Source organism: Dryobates pubescens, chromosome 12, assembly GCF_014839835.1.
Source record: "Dryobates pubescens isolate bDryPub1 chromosome 12, bDryPub1.pri, whole genome shotgun sequence".
In the NCBI taxonomy this organism is placed as follows: domain Eukaryota; kingdom Metazoa; phylum Chordata; class Aves; order Piciformes; family Picidae; genus Dryobates; species Dryobates pubescens.
The window spans coordinates 22,113,252-22,131,252 of NC_071623.1; the positions used below are offsets into that span (position 1 = coordinate 22,113,252).

An 18,001-nucleotide genomic window follows, 5' to 3' on the forward strand; every position below is an offset into this window, starting at 1 on the left:
ACTTGTGGTCTGAAAGGCTAGCTTGAGCTTGATCCTGCACGGTGCTGAGCTGTTCTGATTTAGCAGTGCACTTTTGTATACATTGAGCATTGGAACTGTACTACTGACACCTCAGTACTGAGTTTTGTTTCTTTGGTATAATAATCTCTATCCTCAGATACATGTTTGAGGTCAGGTTCCAAACAGCAAAAAGATTGACCTTTGAGCCATTGAACCTGCCTGGAATACTTAGAAATCATTTCATATGAACAAGCTTTCTGTACAGCAGAGTAGAATTCTGAATGGTGAATTCCCTTAGTGAGTTTAAAGCAGTAAATATTGTTTTTAAAATACTTGTTTGTACATTTGGTAATCAACTTCTCTTTTTTTAAACATCTTTTCAGAGGCCTGACTTACAAAAACAGTGGGGTAGACATTGCAGCAGGGAATACCTTAGTTCAGAAAATTAAGCCCCTGGCTGCAGCCACATCAAGGTCAGGTAAGTCTTGTACCTTCTATTCCTGTTACAGTCAGCTGATGGCAATGAGACTTATCAGTTGATCTTGATACATAGGCTCATATTTTTTGTGTTCTGTGTGTTTCTAGTTTACACAAGAAATAACCTGCAGTAAGCAAATGCCTGTGATTGCTTCAAAATGTGCTCCTCTAAATTTACAGATTCTCTTCCCCAAATGACTCTAAACTCTGACTCCTGAATGTCATGGATGCTAGAGAACATAGTTCAGCACCCTAAAATAATAAATGGGAGCAAAAATCATACCATTTAGTGCCATTTTTGATCACATGGATTATTATTATTTCTTACACAGAGAACTACACAGTTTGTGTAGATGAATGTTTTGAGAGGTGTCGAGATGTAGAATTCCTCCAAGATGCAATGTATTAATGAAGGCAGATATGGAAGACACATCCTTTGCTTGGTTAAAACAGCATTCGTTGGGTTGTGATTTCAGGCACATCGTGCTTTAGCAAGTCCTTGCAATTCTTTTCATAAATGAATTATGTTTGAAATGTATCAAATAACTACTGCTTCAAATTACTGGGAACCTTCAAATAATGTCAGATACAGCTAGAGGAAAAAAAAATGCAGATACATGCACTAGTACAAGTAGTCGTTTCTTAGCTTTCATAGTATTTTCTTACTCATCCCTCTTTCACTCTTAGGATTTAACCAGTTTCAGTTTTAAGGCTACCATACTTACATATCACAACCAGTCTTAAGAGCAAGGAGTCTTAATACACTATAAGTAGCAGTATTAGCAAACACAAGGCATTTCAATAAGTAGCAGTATTAACAAACATAAGACATTGCAATTAGAAAATGCCTATCATCTTCAGTTGGAAGGCCTGCCATCTTTGTGTCAGGAAGCAGTGGGCTTCTCTCTGTTACCAGAATTCTTTTTCTGGTTTTCAGAAAAAATACTAGGTGTAAGAGTGAAACATGTCAGTCACAGTAATTATTGAATGTCTAATCACAAAGGTTTAGATTTTCAGACTTAGGTAATATTAAAGAAAATAAGACAAAGCAAACATAAGATTAGGAGCTCCTGTGCCTCTGTGAAGCGGCTTTAAATGTCAGAGAGAAGTTTCCTGGTGGCAAAGCAATGTCTTGTTGGCAAACATCAGAAAGAATTCTTGTTGGGCATCCTGGAGAGACTTGTGAAAGTAAAAATGTGCTGCTTTATCCTGTGTTCTGGCTGGCAGGCTGCAATGCAGAGCTTGGAGGATTTGCTGGCCTCTTTGATTTGAAAGCAGCTGGTTACACAGATCCTATCTTGGTATCTGGAACTGATGGCGTTGGCACAAAACTCAAGGTAAGGTGAAAATCCATATAAAGGAAGGAAAATAGTGCAGAAGGGAAAATGTGCTAACAGAGAATATCAGTTGTCTTTTAAAAATGCCCCCCACTTTTTTTTTCTCTTTCTAAAAAGGGAATGAAATGCATGTTTAATTTCTGGCATGCAAATAGCCATACTTGAAATGATGATTAAAATAACTCATTTTTATTGTGAAGTATGTAACTGGGGACTTCTCATTAGGGTAGAATCTCCACCTTCAAAAAGATTGCTCATGGGGAAAATCATGTAATTACGTGGTTTCTCTTGTGTTTACACAAACTGCAATAAAACCCTTTCCAGTTCAGCCCACTTACATAAAATGCCTTTTGTACTTGCCAATTAAGAAAGTAACAATTCCTGAAGATAAAATGCTAGGAGAGGCTCACAGAGTTGATAATCCATTAAGCTGCACCTCAAGAAGCATCTAGAGGAGCAGCATGATTTCCATCCCCTTCCATTGCAGTCTCTGCTTGTGTTTCAGTTTCTCAAAGCTAACCAGCAGGTTCTCTCCCTGTGTTTTGCAGATTGCACAAGAGTGTAACAAACATGCCACCATAGGTCAGGACCTGGTTGCCATGTGTGTTAATGACATCTTGGCCCAAGGAGCGGAACCCCTCTTCTTCCTTGACTATTTTGCCTGTGGCAAACTTGACGTTGAAGTGGCTCAAGGTGTCATTGCAGGAATAGCTGAAGCTTGCAAAAAAGCAGGATGTGCTCTTTTGGGTATGAACACTCTTCTTTGAAGGATATGAAAAACATTATGCAGTATCTTTAGAATTGGTTTTAATGTGTTTGTTTTACTAACTTATTTGATGAATCTTAGTAGGGTCAAAAAAAACCCAAAGCATCACATGCCTTGGCTCTCAGAAAATATCTATCCTATGAGGACAGACTGAAGGAGTTGGGGCTGTTCAGTCTGGAGAAGAGAAGGCTCTGAGGTGACCTAATTGTGACCTTCCAGTATCTGAAGGGGGCCTACAAGAAGGCTGGGGAGGGACTTCTCAGGATATCAGGTAGTGCTAGGACTAGGGGGAATGGAATGAAGCTGGAGGTGGGGAGATTCAGGCTGGATGTGAGGAGGAAGTTCTTCACCATGAGAGTGGTGAAGCCCTGGAATGGGTTGTCCAGGGAGGTGGTTGGGGCCCCGTCTCTGGAGGTGTTTAAGACCAGGCTGGATGAGGCTGTGGCCAGCCTGATCTAGTGTGGGGTGTCCCTGCCAGTGGCAGGGGGGTTGGAACTAGATGATTCTTGTGGTCCCTTCCAACCCTGACTGGTACTATGATACTACCCACTGGAAGGAGAGAGTACTCTGCAAATGTTGCAGTTAGCTCAGGAATTTGCATATAAATTTTGTTATTTGTATCTTTCCCTTATGGCAATAACAGTTACCTAGAAAACCAATTCTTTGTATTTTTCAAGTACATTTTAAAACATGCCAAATAGATTTGCTTACTTTTATCCTTTATCCTAAAGGAAATCCTCAGGTTTTCCTCTAGAAGCAAGGTTCCTGTGCATGCACATGTCCTTGTGTGTGTACACACCATCCTTTGAACTTCTTGCCTGATTTTAACCAAATGTGGCAGGAAAGGTAGAGCTCTCACAGCTATTGTGTTCCCACAAGCTCCATAAAACCAGAAAGGCCAAGAATGTCCTTATGAGTGCCACAAAAGCTTTGGCTGCAGCTCACTACTACATAAGACCCAGAAGTGATAGGACTAGGGGGAATGGAGGAAAACTAGAAATGGGTAGATTCAGATTGAATATTAGGAAGTAGTTCTTCACCATGAGGGTGGTGAGACACTGGAATAGTTTTATCAGGGAGGTGGTGGAGACCCTATCCCTGGAAGTTTTTAAGGCCAGGCTGGATGGGGCTCTGAGCAACCCGATCTAGTGTGAGGTATCCCTGCCCATGGCAGCAGGGCTGGAACTAGGTGATCCTTGAGGCCTTTTCCAACCTTGACAAATCTATGATTCCATGATAAAATAAACTAGATTTCATTAGTTACAAAACTGATTGCAAAATTAGAACTGCTGGAGATTTGTTTCACTGAGATGAGCATATTCCAAGATGTTAAGACTCAATTTATACATTTTTTCCTTTTGAGATCTGTAATAAAAGTACCTAATACATTTCAATAATAAGTGCCATCCCTGGAGGTGTTCAAGAGGGGATTGGACGTGGCACTTGGCGCCATGGTTTAGTGATGAGGTCTGTGGTGACAGGTTGGACTTGATGATCTTTGAGGTCTCTTCCAACTTTGGTGATTCTGTGATTCTGTATTCTGGTATACAGTCATCTGTTTATCCATGAGAATGATACAATATTTCACTTCTTAAATCTTAAAAATTGCCCTGTCCAATAAAAATATTTCTAGGTCAGTGAAAAATACCTTATTTTGTGAAAGTCTTTATAAAAGGAGTGCAATGCAGTGTTGAATATTAAAGCAATGAAACATAGAAAGTTCAGTTTCTTTGCATAGTTTTTTTCTTGTTTTTGTTTTTTTTTTTTTTTAAATAAAAACAGACATGGAGAATTACCTTTTTTGGGTTTTTTTATAAGACCTTTAATTTAAGGCTAAAAATGACAGCTCAAGTATCACTTGACACTGGCATCCTGGCCTGCATCAGGAACAGTGTGGCCAGCAGGAGCAGGGAGGTCATTCTGCCCCTGTACACTGCACTGGTTAGGCCACACCTCGAGTACTGTGTCCAGTTCTGGGCCCCTCAGTTTAGGAAGGAGGTTGACTTGCTGGAGCGTGTCCAGAGAAGGGCAACAAAGTTGGTGAGGGGTTTGGAACACAAGCCCTGTGAGGAGAGGCTGAGGGAGCTGGGGTTGCTTAGCCTGGAGAAGAGGAGACTCAGGGGTGACCTTATTGCTCTCTACAACTACCTGAAGGGAGGTTGTAGACAGGCAGAGGTTGGTCTCTTCTCCCAGGCAGCCAGTACCAGAACAAGAGGACACAGTCTCAGGCTGTGCCAGGGGAGGTTTAGGCTGGAGGTTAGGAGGAAGTTTTACACAGAGAGAGTGATTGCCCATTGGAATGGGCTGCCTGGGGAGGTGGTGGAGTCACCATCATTGGAGGTGTTCAGGAGGAGACTTGATGGGGTGCTTGGTGCCATGGGTTAGTTGATTGGGTAGTGTTGGATGATAGGTTGGACACGATGATCTTGAAGGTGTCTTCCAACCTGGTTAATTCTATTCTATTCTATTCTATTCTATTCTATTCTATTCTATTCTATTCTATTCTATTCTATTCTATTCTATTCACTTTATAATTGGTGATAGAGTATTTCTGTCCTTTTTTTTCCCAATTCTTTAAGAAAGATAGTAAAAAAGTCCCTTCTAAGTCGGAGTGTGTCATTCTGAGGTAGTTTACAAGCTTGGAACAAGAGGCTCTTTATTTATGTTCTGGTTTAATATTTTCTGTATGAACTGTTAGCTTTGTATTTGTCTTAAGATGCTCTCTCAGTTTATGAAGTACAATCAAACCATTCATACTTCAGCATAAGTACCTGTTCTATGACATCTTGCTATGGTATTATTTACTGATTTTATTTCCAGTTGGAAGGCTTTAAAACTACAGAGGGCTTTGAATGTTGTTAGTGAAGGGGATTGGAACTTAGTGATCTCTAAGGTCTCTTCCAATCTAAACCATTCTGTGAATTACTAGACAAGAATTTCTCCAAATTGTTAGCTGGTTAGCAAATATCTTTTTGTACTAGCATAGAAATAAATTTGAATGTATAACAACCCTGATTTCTTCTGCACATATCTGGCACTTTGGGAAGAGAAGGGACAGAGATGATGCAGTAACTTTGAACCTGAGGAGGAAATGCTTTTTCATAGCCTGGATCATTGAAATAAACTTCAGTTTGGGGTCCAGCTTCACACACTCATTTCACTGTGCATGTACATTGCATGTAGAGCTGTCTTTGTATACTGTCATCTCAGAAAGTTCTCATTTGAAGCATGTTCTTAAATTGCTACCTTGCATTTCTGCAAGAGCTGAATATTCAGCTCAACCACCTTTAATTTGTCACACCACTTGATGGTGAGGTACTGAAAAGCTTTTCTACATGCATGGGTTTGCACAAACATTAGTTATAGATTTAAACAGATGTATCTAAGCAAAGAAACCTTGATTTTAAAGTTGGTTATAGTAATGTAATGTAGAAACCTGGAAAAGCTTCCAGAGACTCTAGGATTGAGCGGTGTCAGGCACTGAGCTTCCACCGTCATTCAGGTGTATTTGGAGCCTCTTCAGGGACACTTTCTGGAAACAGAGTAATTGTTTTATTGAACAAATCCTGATGTGTGCAAAAGAAAAACAAGACTGTACTCTAGGTTAGCATGTTGAGCAGAGGTCATAATACCATGGCAACATCATCATTGTGAAGTTTTTCTTCTTGTAGACATTGTAACCAGCAGAGGAGTTTGAAGGAGGAAAATGAGATGGCTGTGTGGACAGCTGGGGAGAGTATGTCCCTGATATGGGGGGCTAGTATGAAGATGCTTGTTTGGAAAACTTCAGACTGTGCAGTAAATGCTCGTTTGCTGTATCAAACACAGCAAGTTTCCCTCTCTAGACCAAATGAGTCCTGACGTTTGGATCCCTCTCTTTTTATTGGTCTCAACAGGAGGAGAAACGGCTGAAATGCCAGGCATGTATCCACCTGGGGAGTACGACCTGGCTGGCTTTGCTGTTGGTGCGGTGGAGCGAGGGCAGATGCTGCCCCAGCTGGAGAGAATTACTGATGGAGATGTGGTTATTGGAGTAGCTTCTTCTGGGGTTCATAGCAATGGGTACAGCCTTGTAAGGAAGATCGTGGAAAAGTCATCGCTGGATTTCTCTTCTCCAGTTGGTACCTCCGGTGACCAGACATTAGGTACCACTTACGAAGCAGTTTCTTGTATTATGACTTAAACTTCTGAATAGTCAAATGTCACATAGGTGTTGTTTTGTCTGTGCCTTTTACTTTTGTAACTTTCCTAAACCACCAAAATATTACTGCATCCTTTAACATGTCCTCATCTCTTTTTTTCTTCTTGTGAATCACATGTGCAGGAAAGAAATTAAAGGAGGGGACTAAATAGTTATATGCTAAAAAAGGTAGAAAGCTGTGGGGCTGGTTTTGTGTAGGAAATGCTTGTTAGTGTCCAGCAAATTAATGTTTTGAGATTTACTCACATTTTTATTGATGAACATTTCATTCTTTGCTGTACTTCATTATCTTTCATCCTCTTTCATCTCCAGGAGATCTTTTGTTAACCCCAACTAAAATCTACAGCAAGACTCTGTTGCCTGTGCTTCGCTCCGGCCATGTGAAAGCCTATGCCCACATCACTGGAGGGGGCTTGCTGGAGAACATCCCCAGAGTTCTCCCGGAGTCCTTAGGTGTCATTTTAGGTGAGATAAAAAGAAAAGCTATGTGTTGTAGTCTAATCTAGCTGGCAAGTGAGCCGCACACAGCTGCTTGCTCACTCCACTGTGGTGAGATGGGGGAGAGAATCAGAAGGACAAAAGTGAGAAAACTGGTTGGTTGAGATAAGGGCAGTTTAATAGACAAAGGAAAAGCCATGCACACAAGCAAAAGGAGCTCATTCACCACTTCCCATCATCAGCCAGGTGTACAGGTATCTCCAGGACTCCATCATGCCCAGCAGTTACTTAGGAAGACAAATGGCATCACTCTGAATGTGCCCCCTTCCTTCTTACCCTCACTTTATATGCTGAGCATGACGTCATATGGTATGAAATATCCTTTTGGTCAGCTCAGGTCAGCTATCCTAGTTGTGTCCCCTCCCAGCTTGTGCATCCCCATCCTGCTCAGTGGTGGAGTGGTGTGAGAAGCAGAGAAGGCCTTGTCTCTGGATAAACACTGCTCAGCAACAGCTGAAACATCCCCATGAGATCAACACTGTTTTCAGCACAAATCTAAAACATACTAGATACAATGAAGACAATTAACTCCATCCCAGCCTAAACCAGCATGTTATGGAAACATCTTCATGTTAATATGGACTGGTGTGGAAGCCTGTGTATTGGGGGCCATTCAAGCTGACTTGGACAGTAAGAGCTAGAGTTGCCTATCTGGAAATGTTTGCTTTTTTTCTTCACTGTGTCTGAATTTCTCCTTGTGCCTGAACCAGAGCCAGTCAAAACACTTGGTCATCTTAAGGCTGCTTCCCATTGAATTCACTTCCCCTGATGGTGTTTTGGGTTGGATTTTTTAGGAAATCCTATCCATCCCTGCAAAAATAAAACTACTTTAAAAGTGATCCAAAGTGGACTGTCACCATTTTCAACAACCTAGAAAATTATTGCTAATGAAATGATACTCATTAAGTCTTGAATTAGCATTCACATAAGGTGACCAGCTCAAGTACCTCTCGTGCTCCTCAACCTACCTTAAATAAGCCTCACCACCATCTCGACAGGCATGCTAGAAAGAGTTTTTCACCTGCAGGAAAGGTGGAGTATGGAAAAGTAAATGACTTGCTATGTGTTGTGCAATGTCCATTGTGTTGTAGAATAAAATAAAGGAACTGATGCTGAGTTTTGCACTCAAGAACTGCATGCAAATCATTCTTTCACTTTTTCCCAGTGGACAGCTGTGTGTATGAATAGGGATAATACCATTTTAAAGGTAACAAGACAAGAAAGAAACTTACACTGTCTTTGGAGTTCTTTTACAGTGGCTTGTCCAGAAGCATTTCTGATGCTGCTGGAAGTCATCCTCACCTTGTTGGAATTGAGGGCAGCGTGAGGCTTTGATGGTTTTTAAGGCTGTAGTTCTGGTACAGTAGTTTCTCTAGAAGCAGGGTTGCCACCTTCCAGAGGAGGATTTTCCAAAGACTGCCTCAGAGCCCGTTTTTAATTACTGATTAACAGATTGCAGGCGAGCAGTATGATTGATTACCTCCCAGAGTGATGCTTCTTTTACCCCCAAGTCTTATTCAGTAATGAAGGAAAATTTCTGTGCATGCAAGCCAATTTCACTGAAGCTAGTGCTGCTGTGGGTCTTTGTGTGTTCCATCCAGATCTTTGCCCTTAATGCTCAGGTAATTCCAGTATTTGCCTATTGGTAGTGCTTTCCACTCTTCATTGGTATTTTTCTCTTCAGATGCTCTTACCTGGAAGATTCCTGAAATCTTCTGCTGGCTTCATAAAGAAGGGAACCTGTCTGAGGATGAAATGACACGGACCTTTAATTGTGGGATCGGTGCTGTCCTGGTAGTTCAGAAGGAGCTGGCTCAGCAGGTCCTTAAGGACATACAGAGACACGAGACAGCCTGGCTGATTGGCAAAGTTGTCTCCCTACAAAAAGGTTATTAAATTTTAATTTTCCTTCAAAACAGAAAAAAAAGCAGAGCCAAATCCCTTAGCTGGTGAGGCTCCATAGAGGTTAGTTGAAAATCTCTTTAACTGACACCTCCATGGCTTTTTTTGTAAAGGGTATTAAAATGGCAGTTCTCATGACTTCAGTCTTAGTCACAGAACATGTGCTTAGCAATGTCAGATGTCACCAGGACTATAAATAAATAATGAGAAGTACAGTAATGTCATTAATCCCTTGCCATGCTGCTTTTCTGGTCTCTTCTATTTCTCCCATTATTTATGTGTAATTTTACTGTGGTGTTTTGTTTTTTTTCTTCTTGTATGTGTTCAGGCTCTGACCATGTTAAAGTCCATAATTTGCTTCAAGCCTTGCAAGCAAATAGGTCACTATCTGTGCACAGCCATATCCAAGGCAAAATCCAAACAAACAAAGTGAAGGTTGCTGTCCTTATCTCTGGAACAGGTGAGAGTTATGTTCTTTACTACAGTGTAAAATGGACTATTGAGAAAGGAACTTCAGCAGATTTAAAATCTCTGAAGTCCTTGCAGTTCTCCATGGAGGCTCTGATAGGCTTCTAATAGGCTTTCAGTAACAGGCAGAACTGATTTTGCCCTTGGATTAATTTCAATCACCGGCAGAACGATCTTTAACCTCTGCTGCAAACTGACTGTTCATTTTGTCTACAGCTTCTGCACATCTCTAGATTCAAGCACCCACTGCGTTACACTGTAGGGACAGCAGCATTATTTCACAAAGCCATCAGGATTTCTTCTTGCTATGCAGACACTCCTAGTGCTTTCATTATTTTCACTTGTTAAAATGTAGACCATCATTCCAATTCCATAAATTACAGTTTACAAATTTAATTGGTAGTAAAAGCCCTAGAGCCTCCAGCTGTTGAATGCAGTTCCCAGTATGATCAATTAAAAGAGGATTATTGTTAACGTCAGCAGGGTTTGGACTGGGTCTCGCCCACACTGCCGCTCACTTAAACCCCACTTCTAGCTGTTAACTGTATTTATTCTGCAGGAACAACTCATGAATTATTTTTCCACTCATAGGCACAAACCTGGAAGCCCTCATAAACAGCACAAAGAAGCAAACCAGTTTTGCACAAATAGTTCTTGTTGTTTCTAACAAAGCTGGTGTGGAAGGGTTAAGGAAAGCTGAAAGAGCTGGTATTCCTACAAGGGTAAGTGTTCCTCATCTTTCTAACATCAGATATCCTTATCTCTGACTGTAGCAGGAAGATACTGTGAGATAGTGACTTTCACTAGGGTAAGAGATGGTTTGATAGGAAGCCTTAGCTTTTGTTTTTTAAAGTCTCATCAGCTTGTGCCTTTGGGCAAACTACCTAACATGGAGAGCAGAATACTTACTTTTCTCCTTCTCAAGAGATCCTGCCAGCAATCCTGATGTTCTGGAGAACAGTCATCAAACCAGCAGAAAAAACCCTTCACAGTTACAGTTTAAACTTTATCATTTATTTAACTGTATTTACATTAAAGTGACAATCTATTTTATCTGAATGTATTTTTTAAGTTAGCATGGTAGGCATGGTAATTCAGTTGAATCAAATAGGTCAAGTTTTCACTGACTCCCTGGGTATTCTTCAGGCTCTCTGGGATATTCAAAGCAAACTGTTCTTCCCTTACAGATCCAGCACTGCATTTCTTTATCCTTTGTGAAGTAATCTGTTCTACAGGTGTGAAATGCTGCTGTTCTGAGGAGCACTTTACAGTCATTTTCCACAGATAACTAAAGACATAGGGCTCAGATCTGGGCTCAGTGCAAGCTTTGTTACCAACTTCAGATAGTACCAGGATCTGAGTGTTAGCACTGCTGTCTCTTATTTGGGAGTACACAAAGATCACAAGTGAAATATGTCCATAGTATGCAAGGGGAGAATAAACATCTAATAAAGGAAAACTATATAGTCTGGGGGAGCTGATGGTTTCAGTGGCTGAGATAGAGAGTGAGTGGTGAAACAGAGGCTCTGCTGAGTACGTGGTGTGCTGGTTATTACCTGGTAGCTGCTGGCAGAGTTCAGCTCAGTGTTGAGATGGGTTCTATATCTAGTGACCTGTCGTAGTTTGGGCTGGGTGCCCTCTGCTACAGGGGTGTTTCCTGTGTCCAGAAGTCCATCCCAGTGGGTGGACTCAGGAAGTTAGGTATTTCTACCATAATCCCTTGCACCACTATAAATTTTGCGGTGGGGTCTGGCACTTCCTCTTTCCTTCCCTCTCCGAGACTTGGTAACTGGGGGAGAGATCTCCCGGCCATGGGCCTGATTGGGCCCAAGGCCACAGGGGGATGGGCAGTCTCAGGCCTGGCCAGCTGAGACTAGCCCAGCAGAGGGAGGGGGAAGAAGGAGCCCTGGGGGTTTTGGATGCACCCTCAGGTGGGGTTTGGAGTCTTTCTGGGTTTACTTTGGTTCCTTTCTTGTCACCATGTTTCCTTTTGTGCACACTCACTGTTCTCTATGTAAACTCTCCACTACTTTTGCAATCAGTTTGTCTGAGTCGTTATTTCTGCCTGTGGTGGGGAGGGGGTCTGCCACAACCCATTACATGACCTCTGCCACCTTTTCAGCCAACAAGTTCTGGTTTTTCAAAACTCCCATAGTAAGTTTGAAAGGGATTAAAAGGTACCTCTGTTTAGAAGACCATGGATGTTTTAAGTTAGGTAGCACTGCCTTCTTCCTGCTTAAATTAGGGGGTGTATCCTGGATGGAAAATACATAACTCAGGTACATTGACCTTATACACTAGGGGCTGTTTCATGAGGTTGTGATTAGCCTTTCCTTCAAGGTTTTGTGATAGAACTTTTGACAAGGTTTAACTGCTTAAAACTATCAGAGGCCTTAAAGTGAGTTCACTCACTTTACAAATCATTGTAAAACTTCAGGTTGTCCTAATGATGTCCATTTGTGGGTTGTCAAATTGTGTCAGAATGCTGGGGCCTAAAAACCCCCAAAATCTCTTGGTTGTTCTGGTGATTGTTTGTGTGAATAAAGACTGCAGGTCTGGGTGTTAGCTGCGTGTGTTTGTGAGCTGTTCTTGCTGTGGACGCGCACTCAGCTCAAGCCACAGGTGGAGATTTACTTTTGGGTTGTTTGGTTGGGTTTTTTTTTACTACTCCAGGGTACCATTTTATTGTGCTCTTAGGGCTTTTAGAGTGAATTAACACCACATCTGTATGTCTTTGTCTTTTGGGTTACCACAGGTTATTGACCATACGCTGTATGAAAGCCGCACTGCATTTGACAGTGCAGTTGACAAAGTCCTTCAAGAATTCTCAGTGGAACTGATCTGCCTGGCTGGATTTATGAGAATACTGTCAGGTCCTTTTGTCAAAAAATGGGAAGGTAAGCACAGCACAGTGGTGTATGCATTTTGAAAGAAGTAGTTTTATAGCTTATCCTCAGGAAAAGAAAATTAGAAAAATACAGAAAAGAGACCAAATTAATTCTGGGTTTGCAGGAAACTAGGCTCTTCCTATCTTGTAAGGAAAAGGATGAGAAAGGTGGGGTTTTATTTACAGAATCACAGAGTATGAGAGGTTGGAAGGGACCTGGAAAGATCATCTGTTTCAACCCCCCTGCCAGAGCAGGACCACCTAGAACAGGTCACACAGGAACACATCCAGGCAGGTTTGAATGTCTCCAGTGAAGCAGACTCCACAGCTGCTCCGGGCAGCCTGTTCCAGTGCTCTGTCACCCTCACAGTGAAGAAGCTTTTCCCTTACATTTACATGGAACCTCCTGTGTCCCAGCTTGCACCTGTTGCCTTGTCCTATCACTGGATGTCACTGAAAAGATAATTTCCACAGAGGTTTATGGAAGCCAAGGGCAAATGCAGGTCTTGCAGCCACTGATTCAGTAGAAAAATGTTTTAAAATAAGGCTGTGAAGACTTCAGATGTCTGGAGACACAAAGTGCAGAGCTAATTTTTGCCTAAACTGTAGGTGTTGGTTGGGAAGAGGAGAGCATCCAGACAATGAGAATTCCTTCCCTTAAGGGATGAGCTACTTTGGCTGCTTATAAACCAGCAAATCTGGGTGGCAATAGGCAGTTCCTCTTTACAAGACCTTGCCAGTCTTCTGGTCAGACGTCCCAGGAGCTGTCTGCATCCAAGGGTACCAGGTTTCACAGGCAGATTCAGCTCTTGTTTGTCCGAAGTGTTCACAGTGTCATCATTTACCATTTTTCTAGTCTTTTGTTAGGGGCTGGTTAACACCTCTGCCTGCTTCAGTGGCTGCTCTCCCTCCCCCCCAGTTGTTGCATTCCTCTTGTCATCTCTTCCTGATTCTTTCAGAGTCCTGAATCACAGGGAGGCAGCTGCTGTTCTCAGTGTTTGTTCTGCTTTGCGTTCAGCCACGGTTACTTTAATTGTTTCTTGCTCACACCAGTTACAGGCTGATTGGTGTTTGCATTGCAGCTCTTTGGGTGGCCTGTATTGTTCACATGGTGACTTTTGTGTTACTCTGGGTGTGTCTGTGACACAAATCTTTTACACCTGAACTACTTTTCAAGCCTCATGTCAAAATTAGTGGAGCAAAAGAGGCATTCCTAGGAAACCACACCTTTTATGTTAAAGCTGTCAGCTGAAGTAAGTCAGATGATTGTTAGAGTCTGGAAGACAAGTATGTAAATATCTGTGTTTGTAGACAGCTGCAGTTGGGAGAGAGGAATCCCTCAATGCAAAAGATGTATTTTGAGTAGAGTATCTGTCCAGAGGACAGAAAAAAACCAACTCCCTAGTGCAAATAAAAGTTGAATTTAGTTCTCTCTGATATAGGGCCAAAGCTCTGGTGATTGCCCTGCATGATGCAGGATTTGCATTACCAGTATGACTGGCCTGAGAGCAAAACCAAAAGGCTTTCTTTAGTTAACTCATTTTTTAAATGTCCAGCACTGTACTGAGCTTGAAAACAGATACCTGCCTGAGCTTTGACCAAGAGTATGCTTCAATTAGGCCTTCGTGTGAGCTCAGAGGTTCTATTCAGCTCAGCTCTATTCAGATCTGTGCCAGAAGACTGCTGTAAAATTCTGACCCCGCCGGCCACACCTAGGTGCTGACTGCCCTAAATTACCCAGGAGTGATCAGTTCTTGTTATTGCTCTCTTAAAAGCTGTTACTTTTTCTTTCTCTCACTGTCACAAGGACAGAGAGTAAAATTCGTTGTGAAACTCTTTCTTGCTTAAGAGCTCTGAAATGCTAATTTGAATGTTAAGGTAAGGGACAGATTAAAAACTAAACAAAACAAAGCCAAGCAAACAGCAAACTGCATTCCTTCAGAGGAGCTTCTGACAGCCCTGTAATGAGAAAGTGTGGAAATGCAAAACAGAAGTGCAGTGCTCAGCTCACCGACCCTGATAGTTTTGGGTTTTTTGTCCAAGCAGCAGGCAGGGAGATGCTGATGCTTATGAAGGGGTGGCTCTGAGATACAAAACAAGTTTGAGAGACTGTTGAGGATCACTTTTTAAGTCGCAGAGGTCAGTATCTGCATGGGTTCTTGCAGTGAGAAGGCAGGTTTGGCACAGTGCTGCCAGAATGGCCTTCATTTCAAGTTACAAAATCACAGGCCTCTATTTTGGTGCACTACTGCCTCTGCCCAGCATATGTCGGTCAGCTCAGTCTCACTGCTTGGCATTTATGTGGTGTTCAATGAATCCTGATGACGTTCAGTCTTCCTAAACAGGAGGAGGCATGCAGAGATGGTGTGGGTGTAGCATGCTGCGGTATAAATAGTATCGACGGCCCCTTGCTTTTTTATCCTGTAAGAGTGCATACTGAATGTAAGAGATCTAGGACTGTCAAGCACCTTTTGACTTCACTCCAGTCCAGAATGGGCTGGAGGAGCCTTCACAGACCTATTAGGAGTGCACAGGGGAAGTCTGCCAGAGGAAAGCTTTTCTCATGGTTTAACCACTGTGTTGCTTGTAGTGGTGAGACCCTGAGGTCATGGGCAGTCACTCTCCCTTACTGTACAGTTAGGTAGGAGCTCAAGCATATGCCTCCTCTTTTAAGGGAAATGGGAGGTACAGGCTTGCCAGGGTTATAATCACAGGCACACCTGAGTGTTAGAGGTTACATTATCAACTTCAGGATCCCCCAGCCAACTTTTCACATGGAAAGTCATAAGTAATAGCTGCTTTTCAGAAGGGCAGAGAGAAGGGCTCCTATATGAGCAGCTGTTGTCTTTTATTAAGCCAAAACAGGTGTGGAGGAAAAGTTCAGGCTAAAGAATTTTTGCCTTGTCACGGAGGATCTGTTACATCATTTGAAACTGCACCAAGTTTCTTCTGGGTGCTGAGTTTGTAAGAAAGAGGATTTTTCTGGTGATCAAAGAAGAGAAGAACAAGATGCCGAGTGAAAGGACAGCTACATCCAAAAATTAATCATTTTTAGTGACTGGAGAAATGTGGTTTACTTGTGCCATTAATTCTAACTGATTGCTGTCCTGGATTTTTCTGAAGTAAGACATTCTGAAATGCTTTGGGCTGATTATCTGTCAGTGTCACCAAAAACCAAGCACGTGCAGAGGTGGTGGAAAACCTTATTCACCAATGCACTTTGTTCCTCTGTTGCTTGTTGTGCTTTTAACACTCTGGTGTGGCTGAATGCTAAAAGACAAATGACTTCACTTCCAATTTTCCAGGAAAAATCCTGAATATCCACCCATCTCTACTGCCTTCTTTCAAGGGAGCGAATGCCCACAAGTTGGTGTTACAAGCTGGAGTCCGAGTCACAGGCTGTACTGTACACTTTGTAGCTGTAAGTACTCTCTCCTCCCTCCCTCCTTTTAACTTTAGGATTTGTTAGTTTTAAAATTTTCACTTCAGAGCTCTCTTGGAAGGCCCTCAGACCATCATGTTTGATCACCTTTTGTCCTTTGATCATAAGATTATTAGACAATACAGTGCTTTACTTTGTTGTCCCTGGAGAAGGAACTGGCCATGATGAGCTGGAGTTCAAGCTTTACCCAACCTAACTTCTTCCCTACGCATCCCACTGCTGCTTTCCACCAGCTGGAGTAGCAATGTGAGGCCTCAGCTAACCATAAATCTTTACTGATCTTCAGCATGAGCTTACTGAATTGTATCTTACAGCCCTCATTTGTTGCTTTCATGAAGAAGAAATAAATTAAAAGAATTAAAATCCTACAACACTGGAAATGACACAGGAAGCTTGGATTTGTTAAAGAAGTGATCCAGAGAAAAACTTAACAATTTCTGTTAGTCAAAAACTAAGAAAACAAACCCCAGCACTCTCTCAGCTTGGAAGATGCAGATTTTATCAGCTCTCCATCTTGTGTAGTTCTCAGCGTTGACAGTAACTAGTCTTCCCTCCTCTGCTGCATTCTTCAGACTGCCCTCCCCTTTCCCACTACTCCTGCAATCTGTTCTCATGATTTTTGCTTTCTTTGAATGGAAAAAGAGACAAGAACTAATGTTCCAGATAGAAGGAAAAATTGCTTTCCTTTCCCCATGATATGACTTGAGGTTTCTCCTCTGTGTGGCAGCTTACCGAGAAACAGCAACTAACCAGCAGGGGCCTGCCTCATTAACATGCAAAAGAAAGATCTGCTGCGTCCTCTAGCGTGTCTCTCTGCCAAGCCTTGGCTAATTTACTCTTCCAAATTGAAATGCCATCGTTTTGTCCAATTTAGCCTATTTGTCTCTACAGTTAAGGTGGCTTTTGTTATTTCTGCAGCAGAAATGTAACTCACTGGAGTTCTGCCTCTTTTTCTTTGAACCCTGTGCTTCTGTTAGTTCCTCACAGGCCAGTGTAAGTGCCAGCATCTTTTCTGCACTCCTCACTTTATGCCAAATTCATGTTTCCTGTAGTAACACACAGTAAACAGATCCCCTGGGCAGGTGGATTACTTTCACTGTTGTGCAGCTGGGCCCCCTTCTCTCTTCTCTTTCAGCCATGGCAACTTTCTGGCTTTTGCTTTTACAGGAGGAAGTTGATGCTGGAGCAATCATTTTCCAAGAGGCAGTTCCAGTTAAGGTTGGTGACACAGTGGAGACCCTCTCTGAAAGGGTGAAGGAGGCTGAGCACCGAGCCTTCCCAGCTGCCCTGCAGCTTGTTGCCAGTGGGGCTGTACAGGTGGGGGAAGCTGGCAAGATCTGCTGGAAGTAGGAGCAGTGTCTGTAAGCATCCTCAGGTGGGACAGCTGGGGAGCCTTAACTGAGCAAAGCAGAGGTCATAGAATAACACCACACTGTGTTTTCTTCACAAAGTGTTTTCAACATAGAGTTTACCATGGCATGTTCTCCCTCCAATGGTTACAGATTCAAATCCAGAGAAAGCCTCAAATGGGAATATTAAGGCAGAGGGCTGCTCTCAGTCATTTCAGCAATGATTACAATCACTTCCTTGGCCAACATTTCGGTTCTCAGTCACTTTCTTAACACACAAAACCCCATTCAGTTTGTTCCAGAGGGATCTGAGCATCTCAGATTGACTTAGGAACAGCAGTATTAGGCTCAAACAGACCATACAGGCTGTAACAGAGGTTTCTCTTGTCATGTGCTGTGAAGTGTTTGTGAGGAAATGTAATGAAACCAATACAGTGGAAGAGACAGCTAAAGGCAAAAACTTCTACTGGTGAAAATCTCTAGCCAAAACAAGAGAAACTGGCCTCTCAGAACACTAAATACTCTTGCAGATAACAAAATGGACTTCTTTTCCATACAGTTATTGTTTTAATGTTGGTGTATCTTGTCTGGCCCATACTCATAATTCCAAATATTGGACCTGCTGCCAATCAGGTACTAAATAGAATTAAATATCTGCTATCATTGGCCCTCAA

The 18,001-nt window shown here is 42.2% G+C and overlaps 1 protein-coding gene across 1 annotated transcript in view; it reads left to right on the plus strand.

Annotated features, from left to right (window-relative positions):
* Positions 1-17,393, plus strand: part of GART (phosphoribosylglycinamide formyltransferase, phosphoribosylglycinamide synthetase, phosphoribosylaminoimidazole synthetase) — a 35,506-nt gene extending 18,113 nt beyond the window's left edge. Inside the window, exons 12-22 of the mRNA XM_009907377.2 lie at positions 384-478; positions 1,705-1,814; positions 2,363-2,561; positions 6,477-6,725; positions 7,094-7,246; positions 8,964-9,167; positions 9,510-9,641; positions 10,241-10,371; positions 12,405-12,546; positions 15,842-15,957; positions 17,146-17,393. Of these exons, the coding sequence (XP_009905679.2) occupies positions 384-478; positions 1,705-1,814; positions 2,363-2,561; positions 6,477-6,725; positions 7,094-7,246; positions 8,964-9,167; positions 9,510-9,641; positions 10,241-10,371; positions 12,405-12,546; positions 15,842-15,957; positions 17,146-17,328 (1,714 nt within the window). The 3' untranslated portion in view covers positions 17,329-17,393. The remainder of the gene's footprint in view (positions 1-383; positions 479-1,704; positions 1,815-2,362; positions 2,562-6,476; positions 6,726-7,093; positions 7,247-8,963; positions 9,168-9,509; positions 9,642-10,240; positions 10,372-12,404; positions 12,547-15,841; positions 15,958-17,145) is intronic.
* Positions 17,394-18,001: the final 608 nt, after the last annotated feature.